Source organism: Pelodiscus sinensis, chromosome 25, assembly GCF_052426305.1.
Source record: "Pelodiscus sinensis isolate ZL-2025 chromosome 25, ASM5242630v1, whole genome shotgun sequence".
NCBI lineage: Eukaryota > Metazoa > Chordata > Testudines > Trionychidae > Pelodiscus > Pelodiscus sinensis.
This window is the reverse complement of record NC_143076.1, coordinates 8410326-8425878: the sequence shown is the minus strand read 5'-3', so window position 1 is coordinate 8425878 and position 15553 is coordinate 8410326. Positions and strand designations below refer to the sequence as shown.

At 54.0% G+C, this 15553-nt stretch overlaps 1 protein-coding gene across 1 annotated transcript in view; it reads right to left on the bottom strand.

The window, feature by feature from the left end:
- The window catches only part of ADAMTS8 (ADAM metallopeptidase with thrombospondin type 1 motif 8), a 33524-nt gene extending 17971 nt beyond the window's left edge, over positions 1 to 15553 (bottom strand). The window contains exons 1-2 of the mRNA XM_075909634.2: positions 14778 to 15553; positions 213 to 452 (exon numbers count right to left, since the gene is read on the bottom strand). Of these exons, the coding sequence (XP_075765749.2) occupies positions 213 to 452; positions 14778 to 15401 (864 nt within the window). The 5' untranslated portion in view covers positions 15402 to 15553. The remainder of the gene's footprint in view (positions 1 to 212; positions 453 to 14777) is intronic.

The following is a 15553-nucleotide window of genomic DNA, read 5'->3' as shown; positions in this document are numbered from 1 at the left end:
AACTCCCAGCTCTGCCTCAGAGTCCGTGTGATACCTCGGACACAGTCATGTCCTCTCTCCGGGTCCCAGTCCCCCGGCACTGAGAGGGAATAATAGTCTGCATCTTTGTGTAGAGGCATGCACAGCACCTAGCACTGCGAGGCGATTGGACTATCTCCCTCTGCACTCCGGGCCATGCCCAGGTTAATCCCCAAGACTCTGCCCCCTCAGACCTGTCTGGTCAGCAGGACGGCGGTGTCGTAGTGCTCGGGGTGGCGGTCACTCGCCGGGTTGAAGCGCTGCTGCCAGCTGCAGAAGTTGCGCAGCGTAAGCCCCCCGTTATCGGACACGTCCGGCCCCGCCTTCTCATCCTCCACCACCAGCACCTTCACCACCACCAGGCTGACGGAGTTCTTCAGGCTCGGGTGCTTGTAGAGCCGAGCAGCCACCGACATCAGGGTCAGAATGTGGTTCTGAAAGGAGAAAGGCAGACGGGCCGCTGGAGGGTTACGCCTTATGGAGGGGGAAGGTCAGCACGCGGCGTGAAGCCTGCCCCTTTCTATTCCTAGTTAGGGCTCCGTGAAACCCTGGGCATGAGGGCCGGAGCAATGCCACCGTCACCGGCACTTCCATGGCATCTAAAGTGCACTGGGGGCTTAACAGCCTCCTCGACACAGTCCATAGGCCACATCGTCCATTGCCCTGCGCTCCGGGCGGTCGCTCACACCAGACCAGAGCGGACATGAAATGCTCACGCCTGTTCCGTCCCGGTGTGAATGGCAAGCCAAGATGCAAGACAGGAAAATCAGATCCCCTGGGGCTTGGCGGATCATAGTTAGGCTTGTAGTACTGCTCATCCCCTGCACTGCAAATAACACCCAGCAGCCTGCAGCAGCTCAGGAAAAGGACGTCGAAGAGCTGAGGGCCATGTTTGTGTGTTCCTAGCTGTAGCATGAACCATGGCCTCGTTTTCCAGCCCAGCCCTCTAAAGCCAGGGACCAACCCGAATGTTACCATATTAACGGTATATTTTCCATTCTAGTGCTGTGTCTAACACCCACATTTCTATGTGGTCAGCATGGTTTGACCCCAGGGCCTTCCGCTCCAAACAACGGGCCTCTGTTCATTCAGCTATGGCAATAACTCTCTTAACTAGCTGCAGTAGAAGGTTGTTAACCTCTCTGTGGACCTGCCCCTAAAGGAGGCACGACATATACTCCACAAGCATTTTAAAGACCCATCCAATAATGTAGCTTTTCTACGACTGCAGTCTGGCCATGGGAGGGCAGGAGAGGTAAATCTCGGTAAGTCTGTCCACTTTAACGGAGAGACACCGATTTTCCTTAGTGGAGTATCTGACCCCACATCTTCCACTCTACCATATGGTGGAGTATTTGCTGGCCTTAGCTCTCAGCTCCAAATATGTGCTCTTTGAACACATTCTCTTCTCCTGAAGGGTGGCTCCATGATTCCCAGGAGACACGAGCGCTGCAGGAAATAGCTGAGTTATTCCAGCAAGCTCTGAATGCTGTGCTACTTCAGTCTAAGCCATGTGTGGGTGTTATACTCCTGTGTTATTATTTGTGAATGGGATTTGTTCCTATAGCACTTATGCAAGCTGCCAAGCATTTACTCCAGCGGCCTTCTGCGGGGCCGAACGGGAGAACTAGAGGTTACTTAATACGTCAAACGCTCCAGCAATGTTTAGGTTGATGTAAACATCTTATGGTGTGTTGAAATTCCTCCTCTGTTTGGCACCGCCGCACGCAATCAAAGTCATGAGAAAAAAATGCAAATCATTACACAACAGCGTAAGTCCTGGGAAGGAGAAAGTTGCTGCTACTTCTCACCTTAAGTCTCACCTCCCTGACTTTAGCACAATGATTTCATTAGATTCGATTCAGACCTAAGCACTGAATTCTGCTCCCTCTTGCACCAAGGCCAATCCACAGCAGTGCTGAAGTCAGCAGGGCTGCTACAGATTTTCACCAGTAGCAGAGGCCAGAATTTGGCCCTGTGAGTTTAACAGTCTCAGCCCTGGCTGGAGTGACTAGCAGCCCGTCCTACAGAACACATCCGGTCCATTGTCCCAGTGGGGAATAAACAACTCACCATATGCACAGCCTTTCCTGGGCCAGTGATTTGCATGGGACTAGCTAAGTACTATTTGCTTCAAAAATTAGTACGACTTCCCAAAGCCCGCATGTAAATCAGTGGGCATGATGGGAGTCTTGCTGGCATTCAGTGACTCGAAGGCCTTGTGACAACACGGCACCTCTGGCGCCCTTTGGAACGTTCCTATATAAATAATGTACCACATGACTTTCATCCCCCATGATCGCAAGCCACTTCCCAGACTGCACGTGGAGATCAGCCATTGTGATAATGCAGCCTGTTCTGGGGTGGAACGAGACAGCTGTTTAACAGTAACGCTGCAACAATACTAAGGATGTGAAGGGAAGAACACCATCACCAATTGAAACTCCAGGGAGTGGCAGGATTCGGGAGGTGGAATTTAATTAACCAAATGGAAACTTGGCTGACACACTGGAGTCAGTATCCCTATTCTTATGAAAAGCGGCACTTCTAATTAGCAAAATACAGGCAGGACTAACTGGTGTACTGGGCTACCTTGAATCAGCGCTATATAAGCAGGACATTCCTAGTTAACTTGAATCATTCGACAGCATTTAGTCTGCAACAGATTAGCCACATGAACAGACGTCTAATTTTAGCAATATGCACATTAGTCAAAATTCAGTCCATTAGCTTTACAGCAGACACCGGAATGAGCGAGGGGAGCACGCACTAGACCTGTTATTCAGACTGGCCTGACTTCCATGATGTGACATATGGCACAAGCGCACAGCAGATTTAGCAAAGAATCCACTGTCAAGGCAAGAAACGTACGCTCAACTGTGCACTGACTTACTGTCATTGTTCCCGAGGACATTTGGGGATTCTTTATCTCTGCCTCCAGGTAAAGTCAAACTGGCACCCTCATAAACCTGTCACATAGTGGTGGAATAATGGATCTAAGAAGGAATCAATATGTCACAAAATTGGGGGTGATCTGGACAAACTGAAGAAACAGTCTGAGGTAAATAGGGTGAAGTTTAATAAGGAGAAATGCAAAGTGCTCCACTTTCTGGGTCACACATACAGACTGGGAAGCGACTGTCTAGGAAGGAGTCCGGCAGAAAGGGATCTAGGGGTCACAGTGACCACAAACTAAATATGAGTCAACAGTGTGACACAGCTGCAAAACAAGCCAACATGATTCTGGGCTGCATGAACAGGAGTGTTGTGAGCAAGACACGAGACGTCATTCTTCCGCTCTACGCTGCGCTGATTAGGCCTCAATTGGAGTATTGTGTCCAGCTCTGGGCACCACTTTCAAGAAAGATGTGGAGAAATTGGGGAAGATCCAGAGGAAAACAACAAACATGATGAAAGGTCTAGAAAACATGAGTATGAGGGAAGACCGAAAGAATTGGGCTTGTTCAGTTTAAAAAAGAGATGACTGAATGGGGACATGATAGTGGTTTTCAAGTATCTAAAAGCATGTTATAAGGAGGGTGTTACAAGGAGGAGGGAGAAACATTATTCTCCTTAGCATCTGATGATGGGAGAAGAAGCAATGGGCTTAAATTGCAGCTTCCTGTCAGGATGGTTAAACAATGGAATAAATTGGCTAGGGAGGCTGTGGAATCTCCATCTCTGGAGATATTTAAGAGCAGGTTAAATAAACATCAGGGGTGATCTAGACGGTGTTTGGTCCTCCCATGGGGACAACGGACTGGACTTGATGACCTCTCAAGGTCCCTTCCAGTTCTAGTATCCTATGATTCTGTGATTCTATAACGGCCTCTAATCTAAAGCAGAAAGTTCTCCAAAGCACTTAAATACCTATACAAACCATCCAGGAATTCACAACACCCACCACCGAAATGCAGCTGTCTCTGGGGTGGAATATGGTAGCTGCTTAAGTAGAACAGAGCAATTTTTTGAGGAATGAGATAACAAGACTGGAACCAGAATGAGAATTTTGAAGGGTCTGAAAATAATTACCTAAACTGAAATATAGCCCAGGCATTTGGGATTACACCTCAATTCTTGCAAAGAGTGCTAAGAGATCTTTTCTGAGTCAAAAGGTCCAGAATAAAGGAACATGCGTGGCTGGGTAGGCTGATTTGGGAGAAGGCACAGTGGGGTTAGGGTTAAATTTCTATTTCCGCCCTGTATCTGCAAACACAGAAAAGAACTGGAAGGCAAAGACAGAATGGGAATTGAACAAACAGCTATTTAGTGAAGATTAAAAGGTCAAATTCACTTGTTCCACCATCTGGTGTCTATTTATACCCATGCTCAGCTGGTGCTGCAGTACATTCAGTTTCAGCATGCAAGCAAGGGGTTCAGCGGGCCCGTCATAAGAATCTGGCTGCTCTTGGGAAAGAAGAGCCAGTTCAGAGACACCTTGGAATCGTAGGGGGTCCACAGAGGCAGTTTCTCAGCTGAAGACAACCTCTGACGTTGTTTGACCCAGCTTGTTCACCCCCCTTTGCACCACTCCTAACCCTACCAGTCTCTGTATTAATGGCCAAGGGGGGGTGTAACCTCTCCCTGTCATTGGATCTTCATGGATTCCCCTTCACGGTGACCCTGCTCCTATTGGGGTTCAGGAGGTGGGTGGGCGTTAACCCGCCCACATCTAAAGGACCCTCCCCCACCCTAGAGGGAGGGTCCAAAGATCCTTAGACGCCAACTGATTCCAGGGGACAAATAAAGAGAAAAGAGGGACGGGTCTGAAGGTCAAAGGGCTAAAACGAGGGAACCGGACGGAGACACCGAGCAGAGCCCCGGACAGCGCCCACTGCCCCTTGAAGGCCTCGAGAGGGCCAGGGGACACAGCCCAGTGGAACTCTGCCCGGTTGCGTGAACGGATTCAGGAGTGGAGATAGGCCCCATAGTCGCGGGCCCCTCCCTCACCAACCTCTGCTCCCTGGTCTTGTAATGGGCCATAGCCAGGAGGAGGACGACGGGGCAGTCCCGTGACACAGATGGGGGGGGGTGTAAATTAGTAGGTGAGGGGGGAAGTGCAGCCAGACCCTCAACAAGAGGTTCTGGAGGAGCCGAAAGAGGGGCTGTACCTTGGCGCGCTCGAGGTAGACGTGCGCCAGGGTCTCCCTCTCGCCACAGAAGGGGCAAGAGTCGGGGACCGGGGTGAACTGCGCCAAGGACACGCCCGTGCTCACGGCTCTGTGGAGGATTCTCCAGCTGGATCCCCAGCAGGCCAAAGTGGAGTAGAGACTGGCCCGCCGGGGCTCCCCACCCTCTATTGGTGGTAGGAGGTCCCGCCACTTGGCACCTGAGCGGCACACGAGGGTGGGGAAGTGAAGAGTGTGAAGCACGAGCATGTAGAGATGACTTTTTGGGGCACTTCGAAAGGGGACCGGCTGCAGCGTGTGCAGCTGGATGGAGTGATGAGGGGAGGGTGGCTGGGAAGGCACATGGGGCCAAGGGCCGATGGAGAGATCAGGAAGGCCAGGGGTGAGGGGTGGGCGGGGTGTGTCCCGGCTGCTGGGGAGGCAATGTTAGGTTCAGGGAATGGGTGAAATCAAGACTGAGGGGACCAGAGCTCATGAGATTCAAGTCTTGGGAGCTGGTTTTTGCCATCTCAGATGGCTTTTGGGGGTCAGGAATGTTCTCATGAGATTTCCACCAGCCTGCTCAAGAACCCGCTCTCAAGATTTCACTCCCACCTTTCATGAAAGGGAGACAACCGATCCTTTCCATCTTGGATCTGACTTTGGAACCTGATCCTTCAGTTTCAGTCCTATCTGGGAAGATGGATCAGGTTCACTATCACATCCCCAGGGGAAAGAGAGAGGATCTCCCCCCTCTCCCACCGGGCACTGGTTCAGCTGCCTGGTTGGGTAGATCAGATTTGGCCCATACTGCAATAAAGAGAACAATGCAAAGTGGTAAGTTTCCACTGTTTAATGGAGCCCATGAGGACTGTCCAATTGCCTGGGAGTGGTTGTGGGGTTGTGATTCCCCACTCACTGCAACGGCGAGAAAACCATCTTCCACCCAGTTCCCCCCAAAGGAGAATCAAACTAGGGAACACATCAGAAAACACCATCCAGTGACCCACACTTGACGACACACCAGACTGAGGAAGTTATGTGGTGCCTCAGTTTCCCTGTGGGAATAATGCTGTGGAAACATCAGACCAAGGGGTTTTGACCCACAGAAGCTGATGCCCAAATAAATCTGTTGGTTTTAAGGTGCCACAGGACTCCTCATTGTTTTTACAGATACAGCCTAAGACCCCTCCAGGACGTGTGGAAGCAAATATATTAATTACTACTAGTATTGCTGTCGTGCTCTGGGAGTATTAGCAACTCTTGCTCAGCTGAGTTACTAAGCGCACAAACTGCCTTGCCGGCAAGGAATCCACGTGCCTCACTGGCCATGCCAGCAGCTCTCTGCCGCTGACCCGTGTGAAAAAACGCAAACCATTACAGATCATGAGATTGCTGCTAGCATCCAGCACTCCACAGGGGGGAGGGGATGAGATGGGAGATAGCAATGTAAGCAGTTATATTTAATTCACTCACATCGAAGGGTTTCATCTGACTTTAAGGATTCATGCAAAACCCCTCTGCACACGCCTCTGAACTTGACAAAGTTTTCCAAATATTGTTTCAGGAGTAGGGTAAAAAACACAATGAAACTAACTACACACACACATCTATTGTAGGGCTGGAGTGGACTATGCACACATTCAACCTATCTGTTACCGTCGGGTTATTTTTATAGGGCACCCCCCAGTCCAATATCTTATTGTAGGATCTGCACTCTGCTTTGCTCTCGAAGGGCTGCTTCGTAGGCCAAATCTCCAAACTGCAGCTGATAACTGTAGGGTCACTGGAAATGATTTTTCTTCTTGGACGACAGCATTTATGGGTGGAGAAATAAGCACAGGGCATTCTGCCTCCAGACAGACAACGGGAAGAAAACAGATGGTTGGTGTATAGACCTGATGAACCTGAAAACAAGTCCTTTAAAAGCTGGGCAAAACCGCCCAGCAGTAAGCAATGATGTGATACTCCTGCCTCTCTCACAGCATCTCCTTCAGTGTTTTGAAGGGGGGGACCAGGGATTTCCTAGCTCAAAGCCAGGCTGCAGTCAAAGACGAGCTGTGGACAACGCAGGGGCAGAAGGCAAGGCCTGGTCAGCCCTCCTATTTGCTTCTCTGCTGGATCCTGCCCTCCTTCTTTTCTTTGTTCTGTCACATGTTTTCGCATCTCCCTGTCCTCTGCTCCATCTCTTCCTTCCTTCCCTTCTGTCTAATCCTTCCCCCTCAGCTCTGCCTCTCTTTCCACCTCTTCTCTCTTCTTTGTCTGGCTCCTTCCCTACTCCAGCTCTGCTCTCCCTCTCCTTCTCTTCCCTCCTCGCTGAATGTGCCAGGCTTAAGGAGCTGGGAAGGCTGCGAGGTTTGAGGTTCGTATCTTCTGCTCCTCATACAGGGCCCACCTGTGACCTAACCAAATGCCCTAGTGGCTCAGTGTTTGTACAGCAGGGCATGAAATCCCACCTGCTTTCTCTCTCCTTTGAGACCACAGCATTTCAGTCACCACAGTCCTTTCCAGATCAGGCTGACCCACCGCCCCACTCTGTAAAGTCAGCCAATATCATTAGCCTCATTTTACAGGTGGGGAAACTGAGGCACAGAAGGGTTTCTTGGACAAGGTGACACTGCTCGCTAGCGGCAGAGCAAGGAACAGAGCCCAGGCATTCTGACCCCACAGCTCCTTGCTTTCGTTACCGTCACCCAGGAAACCCGACTCATTGGCCCACCCTCTAACCTGCCAGAGGCACATCCAAGCGATGAAGCAACGTCTCTTTTCCAAGGGAGCTCTGGACAAGACTCGGGGCCACGTGTGTTTTGTCTTCGGCCATCGCTGCAGTTGTCCCGGGCGAGGCTCTTTGCTCAGCGTGGGGGAGTTACACACACATCCCAAGGCATGAGACGCAGCGTAATAGCAATGATCTCCTACCCTGTGCATTTCATACCAAAGTGCTTTCTAATCCAGTCGCTTTGCCAGCAGCCAGCTCGGGGGTCAGCTGTGGCAGCTGTTTGACATTATGCTGCAATCCAGGCAGGGAGAAGGAGAAGAATCCCACATCCAGTGCAGAGAAATTGGGGGGAGGGGGAGCAGAATGTATTGCTCCCCCTCTGGAATATGCCCCTAAACTCTTTGCTCAACCTAGTCTTGGTTCTCTTGAACTTGGAGTTCAGGCTGCCAAAGTAATCCCCCTCCCCTTCGCAGGACCACGGCCAGGCGGGAGGCCCGGAGTGGAGAGGCCAATGCATTGAAGTTCTTCTTTGCTTTCCTCAAGAGCCGCAATGAAAAGCAGCCGGAAACAGCCTGTGTTAATTGAACCTTCAGAGGTGGCCCTCGTGGACTAAAGAATGTCCCTTTGTCTAGTCTGACTGCACAATCAGAGAAGGAGGGCTGGCTCCTTTTGTCCCCGGATTAATTGAACTCTCTTGTGCAAACTGTGAAAAATCTTGCCATAAGCCGGGGAGAGAGAGGGAGCGGGTACCAGGCGATCTGAGTTAGCTCCATCTCAGTCACATCTGGAGCCGGCTGCTGTGGTGACCAGAGAGCACAGCGCGGTGGGAAGCAAGGAAACAGAGATCTTCCTGTTTGCTGAGACTGGCCACCCGCACCAGTGAGAAGCCTCGGGTGATATTTGCAAAGCCACTTACGGGTTGGAACATCCAGTTCCCATTGGAGTCAAGAGGTTCTCGGTCCCCTAGGAGACTTTGGAAAGTTCACCCTCAGATTTTATGGGCTGCAGAACATTCATCGGCGTTGCAACAGCCATTTGGTGGAGGGGAACTGCTAGAGGCGACTCGACCAGCAAGATCTGGCTGGGCTTAGCTCACCTGCTTAGGTCCATTTGCACAGCTAGAAAGCCGTGTCCCACCTGTCTGCAACAGCCCGGACTTTCGACTGTAAGCTGATGCCGTACAGCTCCATATTCTGGGTCCCTACAGGCTGTTCTCAAAGGGTACGTCTACACTGCAACGCTATTCCGAAATAACTAGCACTATTCCGAAATAGCTCGGTCCGCGTCTACACAGCAGGCAGTTATTTCGAAATAATGTCGAAATACTGTCAAGCTGGAAGGCTTCTTACTCTGACTCCTGTAACCCTCGATGTACGAGGAGTACGGGAAGTGGGGGGAAGAGTGCTCGATTTCAAAATAAGTGCTGTATAGGCACTCCCAATTTCAAAATAAGCTATGCAATTGATGTAGCTCGATTTGTGTAGCTTATTTCGAGTTAAGCCCTGCTGTGTAGATGCACCCAAAGAAACCAGATTATAACAGCCCCCTCATGAAGCTTTAGAGCAGCCCTGGACTGTCAGGAAGAAATGCTAAAGTCAAGGTGGATCTCACGACTTACTCAGAGACACTGGTTGTATGGTGAGTCTGGGGATATTTGGTGCTTTTTCAAGCCCCAGCTGCTGGAGTCAGGGGCATCCAAGCGAGTCCCAGTTTTCCATAAGAACAAAGAAAGAGTCTAGCCCTGGTGTCTACGGAGAAATGCTTGAGGACATGGCCCCAGTGCACCAGGAAGGCTCAGAGACCAGATGGCCAAGCAAAAGGGCTTGAGGTTTATGATCATTTGAGATCTTCTGAGTGTGGAAAGCTTGGGGGTTGGCAACACTGGAGCCAAAGCCCTCCCGCCAGCCAAGCCAGCCGAGGACCCTGCGCAGTGGGATGTGCCCTGACTCTGCCACTGCCTAGCGGTGCTGCCTTGTGCAAGTGAAAGAGGCCGGCCTTTTCAAACCTCCTCCTTGCTTTGCTAATGCCACATCCCTGGGGGCCCCGGGAAACCAGGCCCAGCGAAGTCAGTGGGAATTGTGGGTGCTCAGCATCTCTGGAATAGTTAGGCCCTAGTCCTTTCCATGCCTCTGTTTCCTCAGCTGTTCATAAGAAGGCCCTGTTGTGCTCATGATGTTCACTCACCTTTGCAAAGGGCTGCGGCATCTTTGGAGGAGACATGCAGAGCAGCATGTGCCTAGTGCAGGCATTTGTGTCTAACTGTAGACTCTAACCACCCTACAAACTAGAGGTCGCTACATGAAATTAATAGGCAGCAGGTTTAAAATAAACAAAAGGAAGTTCTTCATGCAGCGCACAGTCAACCTGTGGAACTCCTTGCCAGAGGATACTGTGAAGACCAGGACTTTAACAGGGTTTAAAAAAGAATTCATGAGGTCAGCTCCATCAATACTTGAGAGCCAGGATGGGCAGGAATGGTGCCTGTAGCCTCTGTTTGTCAGGGGCTGGGAATGGATGACAGGGGAGGGATCACTTGATGATTCCCTGTTGTGTCTCCTCCCTCTGGGGCACCTGGCATTGGCCTCTGTTGGCAGACAGGACACTGGGCTGGATGGACCTTTGGGCTGATTCAGTGTGGCTGCTCTTATGTTGTTCTGTTTGTTACTGCGGATGCCCTCCTGCCAAGGCCTGAGCACTGTCCAAGAGCTGCTGAAAGCTCCCACGCCTTGTCAGGTTGAAAGCGCTCAGCGCTGCTCGGGAGCAAGGCCACAACTGCAACGCCAAGTGCCCCCTGGATAATCTGATCCAGAGAAGGGATGAGCCGTAGAAAGGCTTAGGGCAGGAGTCTGCTGTCACCTTCCCCCCAACGTCACAGTTATTCCTGATTTTACACCCGTGTAAAGGGGGAGCAGAGCCAGAACCGGGCTGTCTGATTTCGGCTAACAGCGGAGCTAGTTGTGGAAGGACGGAGCAAATGGAAGGGAATGAATAAAAGCAAATCACTGATAGATTTCCTTAATAGTAGCATCAAAGAGTACGTCTACACTAGCCCCCTAGATCGATCTAGGGAGGCTAATGAGGGCGACCGAAATTGCAAATCAAGCCCGGGATTTAAATATCCCACACTTGATTTGCATGTTCCCGGTTGCCATTTTAGAAATTGACTAGTCCGAAGTAACTGCCCGGGTCTACATGCGGCAGTGAAACGGGATTCCGATTTAAAGCCCCTAAATCGAATTAGCTGGTAAATCTCATTGCAGGAGGAATACCAGCTAATTCGAGTTAGGGCTTTAAATCGGAATCCCGTGTCACTGCCGCGTGTAGACGCAGGCAGTTACTTCGGGCTAGTCAATTTCTAAAATGGCGACCAGCAGGGAACATACAAATCAAGCGCGGGATATTTAAATCCCGGGCTTGATTTGCAATTTCGGTCGCCCTCATTAGCCTCCCTAAATCGATCTAGGGGGCTAGTGTAGACGTACCCAAATTGGTTGTAACTACACTGTTCTGACTCTCCTCTTACGCATTCCCAATGCCTGACCCATTCTAGCTATGGGAGAAAATAGTTTGTACTGTAAACAATGCCTTTGGCCTTTCCTAAATATTTGGTCATTTAAGTGTTGTTACGGGAAGAAAATCAACTCTGTAAATACGGTCCCTTCTCGCACAACATTTTTGCTGCCTGAACATCCCGTCAGCTGCGCTGCTCCCACTGACACAGGCTTGTCTGCATCCCACCGGCTCTGCAAAGCCAGCCCAGCTGCGCGAGCGTGAGCCAAGCTGATGTGCCTCGTGCATTACGCACGGAGCTTCCGCGGCAGCGCTCTGCCGGCGCACTCTGCGCGTTCTGAGCCCCAGCCTTGGCGCCCGTACACTCAGCCCTGGGGCTCTCCGGGGTTTCTCACCCCAAAGGTTGATTGTTTTTAAGAGAGAAAAAGCACATTGCTCCCCCTTCGCCCCTCCTCCCCAAAAAGCCCCGCGAGGAGGAAGAGATTCCCTACCCCGCCCTGTTTGGGGATTAAGCAGAGAAATTAGTGGGGGGGGGGGGGAAGAAGGGAGGGGCCAGGATGGTACTCGAGTAGGCCATGCTCTGCCCCAGATGCTCCGCTGGATCCGGAAGCGCCCCCCTGAACTCACTGGGCTCAAATCGCGCCTTTGCGAAAGAGGAGCCGGTGTAGCTCGCTACACCGGAATCCAGCCTCAGCTGCGGACTGTGGAGTCGTTCCCGCTTGCGCTCCCCTCGCACTGCACAGCTTGGATCGGGAGGGGGCCCCGCCCCACTCTTACACATCGGCCTGGCTGACTCAGTGCTTGGCCTCTCCATTCAGACTGAACACGGGCCGGGGGGGGGGGGGGGGGATCGGTGCTATTGGTTTGGTGCTGCAGTCACCTGGGACCTGGGCTCGTACCGGCCCAAGGACACTTCTGCCGTAGAAGAGAGCGCGTCTCGCCGGGCAGGAGCTGGGGAAGAGTCGCTTTGCCGTGTGGCACAGGTGCCTACGTGGGGGCTGTGCTAAGGGCGAGCAGGGGGCTAACCCAGGCAGGCCGGTGCACTGTGCCGCTGTGCCTCGCATTACTTGCCGGGCTCCAGCCCCAGGGGGTGTTCAGTGAGATCCAAGCGACTGAGACATTGCCCCCTTCTTCCCCTCCCCCTCCCCAAACCCTGTCCTCGGAACCAGATGAAAACGCAGCACTTTCTCCTGGGTGAGAGGCAAGCCTGGGCCGCGATCACCCCATTGCCAGACACACTTCCTCCACCTCCCTCACCTCAGCGCTCCTTACTTCCCCGGCTAGCTCTGCAGCGACAGGCTCTCAGACCCTGCACAGTGGGCGTGGGGACCCCTACCCGAGGCCTCCTCCCATCCCTGCATCAGAGTCATTTGACGCCTTTGTAGCGGCTGGATGAAGGAAGGATGAAAGGGAAGGAACGAGCCGCAGCTAGTGACAGTGCTCGCCGAACAGCTGAGGCTGGGGCCAATCCATTGCGAGCTGATCTACTCAACGGCCTGGAACAGTTTCAAAAGTTTTCCTTTCAGGCTGAAACTGCACCATTGGTCGGCTGGAGCGCAGCCAGCTTTCTGAAAGCTTCCTCAGCGCCCCTTCAGCGATCTTGGAAAGTGTTTTCCTATCGAGTCATCCAGTCAGGTTAAAACACCCCAAACCGCCCTACTGTCGTGGGGGTGGGAAGCGGAGGGCGGGGGCGCGAAGGCACAAACATTGCTGGGCAATAGCGGAGTTTGAAAATGTGTCACACTTCAGATGCAGCCGGACATCCGCGAGGGCTGTGCAATTGACCAGGCTTAGAAAGGACCATGCTCATTACGGGTCTGAAAGCTCACCTTGATGATACTGTCAATCAGTTGGGCACAGCCAGGGCTGGGCATGGGTGACAGGGATGGATCACTCCCAGTGCCAGGTTTGTGTACAAGCTAAGTAAGCTACAGGGTAGGGCCTCTGGTTATGAGGGGCCCTCTCATTTAAAAATACTCATTTTTCATCGCCCCCTCACCTGTGTACAGGTAGACATGCAAATATAAAACGTTATTATTTCTGTGTTCATTGTTCTTTCTGTTAGAACAATCCACATTATTTGGTATGCGATGGGCCCTCAGCACGTCTCAATCTAGCCCTGCCTGGAAGATTCCCTCTGGGACACCTGACCATGGGCAGACAGGACACTGCGCCAGATGGACCTTTGGTCTGGCCGCTCCCATGTTAACCTTCAAGAGTCCCCTCTTTCCTGGTCTGCCTGCCACACGCTCACCCTTCAGCCCTACGACGCATCTGGAAGCCCTTTAGGAACGTGGGGTAACTCGCCTTCTGCCAAGAGCCCAGTGAAATTAAGAGGAGGATACACCTGTCCGGGAGGAGAGGGAGCGTGCCACAGTGTCTCTCAGAAATCGGTCCCTGCTACGAGCAAAGGGGCGATGGAGAGGTGCGCGGGTGTACGCCGCTTCCTGTGGCAGCCCAGTACGTCTCCTATCACAGGGCTCCATGCGCCCGCTTGAGAGACCCGCCTGCGGTCCCCAAAGGGGGACTTCAGGGCTCTCCCTCCCCACCTGCCACCCATCGAGGGCATGGAGTGGGCGGCGCAGCAGAGCCCTAACAACGCCACCCCGGGGCAACCGGCAGGTTCCCTCCTGAGCCCCGTCTCTCTCCTCAGTGGGGCCAAGTGTGGGACAGACAGGACCGAGCCCTCCAGCCCTAGCGGTTCCCTTCCCCTTCCCTGCACTTTCCTTGGCTCACTCCCAGCTTGGTAACCCTCCCCCACCCAGCGCTCTCTCCCCTAGGCCGGGTCCCTGGGGAGGCAGAAATCAGAGCAACCCCGGAGCCTGGCTGCTGCCCACCTGCGCCTCTGATGGGGCTCCGGGGACCTGCGGAGATGCACATCACCTGGGGCCAGATCCTGCCCCTCACGTCCCCACTAGGGGGGGCTGGCACTGAGCCAGGCACCGCACGCATGCATGGAGGGGACCTGCCGGGGTGTGTGTGAAGAAGGCGTGTGTGTGTGCGCGCGCATGTCCAGGTGTGTCTCCGTGAGTGTGTGTCCAGGTGTGTCCGCGTGTCCAGGTGTGTCTCTGTGAGTGTGTGTCCAGGGGTGTCCGCGTGTGTGTGCGTGTCCACGCGTGTGTGTGTGTCCAGGTGTGTCTCTGTGAGTGCGTGTCCAGGGGTGTCCGCGTGTGTGTGCGTGTCCACGCGTGTGTGTGTGTCCAGGTGTGTCTCTGTGAGTGCGTGTCCAGGGGTGTCCGCGTGTGTGCGTGTCCACGCGCGTGTGTGTGTCCAGGTGTGTCTCTGTGAGTGTGTCCCGGTGTGTCCACGCGTGTGTGTGTGTCCAGGTGTGTCTCTGTGAGTGTGTGTCCAGGTATGTCTCTGTGAGTGTGTGTCCGTGTGTCCAGTCGTGGTTGTGTCTATGTATAGAAGCATCTTCTTACCTTCAGCTCTTCCCCGTAGAACTTGACCATGGACGCGTCCGCCACCAGCAGCGTCTCCACGAAGCGCGCCTCGGACACGAAGCGCTTGGCCCGGCCGCTGCTCCCCGCGGACGGCTCGGCCGCTCCTCCCGGGGCTGCCCCTTCGGCGCCCGGCCCGGGCTCGGCCCCCCTCCTCCGCTGGAGCCGGTGGGGCTGGCTCAGGGGCTCGCCAGGCCCGCGGGCGGCGGGCTGGAGCAGGTACTCGTCCCCGTCCAGCAGGAAGGAGCCGCGCAGGCCCTGGCACAGGCTGACGGCCGCCAGCGAGCCGGGCTGCGCGTTGACCGTCCCGGAGTAGAAGCATCCCCGCAGCGCCGCGCCGACCTCCTCGGCCCGCGGGCCGCCCAGGTGCTGGATCTTCAGCCCGCGGGCCAGGAAGCTGGCGTCGGGCTCCAGCTGCAGCACGAAGTCGCGGCCGAAGGCGGAGAGGCCGAAGGCGACCTGCCCTCCGCCCCGCGGCGCCGGGAGCCGCACCGGCACCACCTCCTGGGAGTCCGCGGGCTGCGCGGGCAGGGCCCGGGCGTGGCACAGCAGCAGCAGCAGGGCCAGCCCGCCGGGCGCGGCCAGCTCCCCGCGGGGCCGGGGCATGGATGCCGCGGGCCGGGGCCGAGGAGGTGCGAAGCGAGACCCCCCCAGGGACGGGCCGGGAGAGCGGAGGGAGCGGGCCGGTGCCACGGCCGGAAAGCAGCCCGGGCGGAGGGCGAGAGGGATGGAGGCAGCCAGCGCCCGGCGGTGCGCTA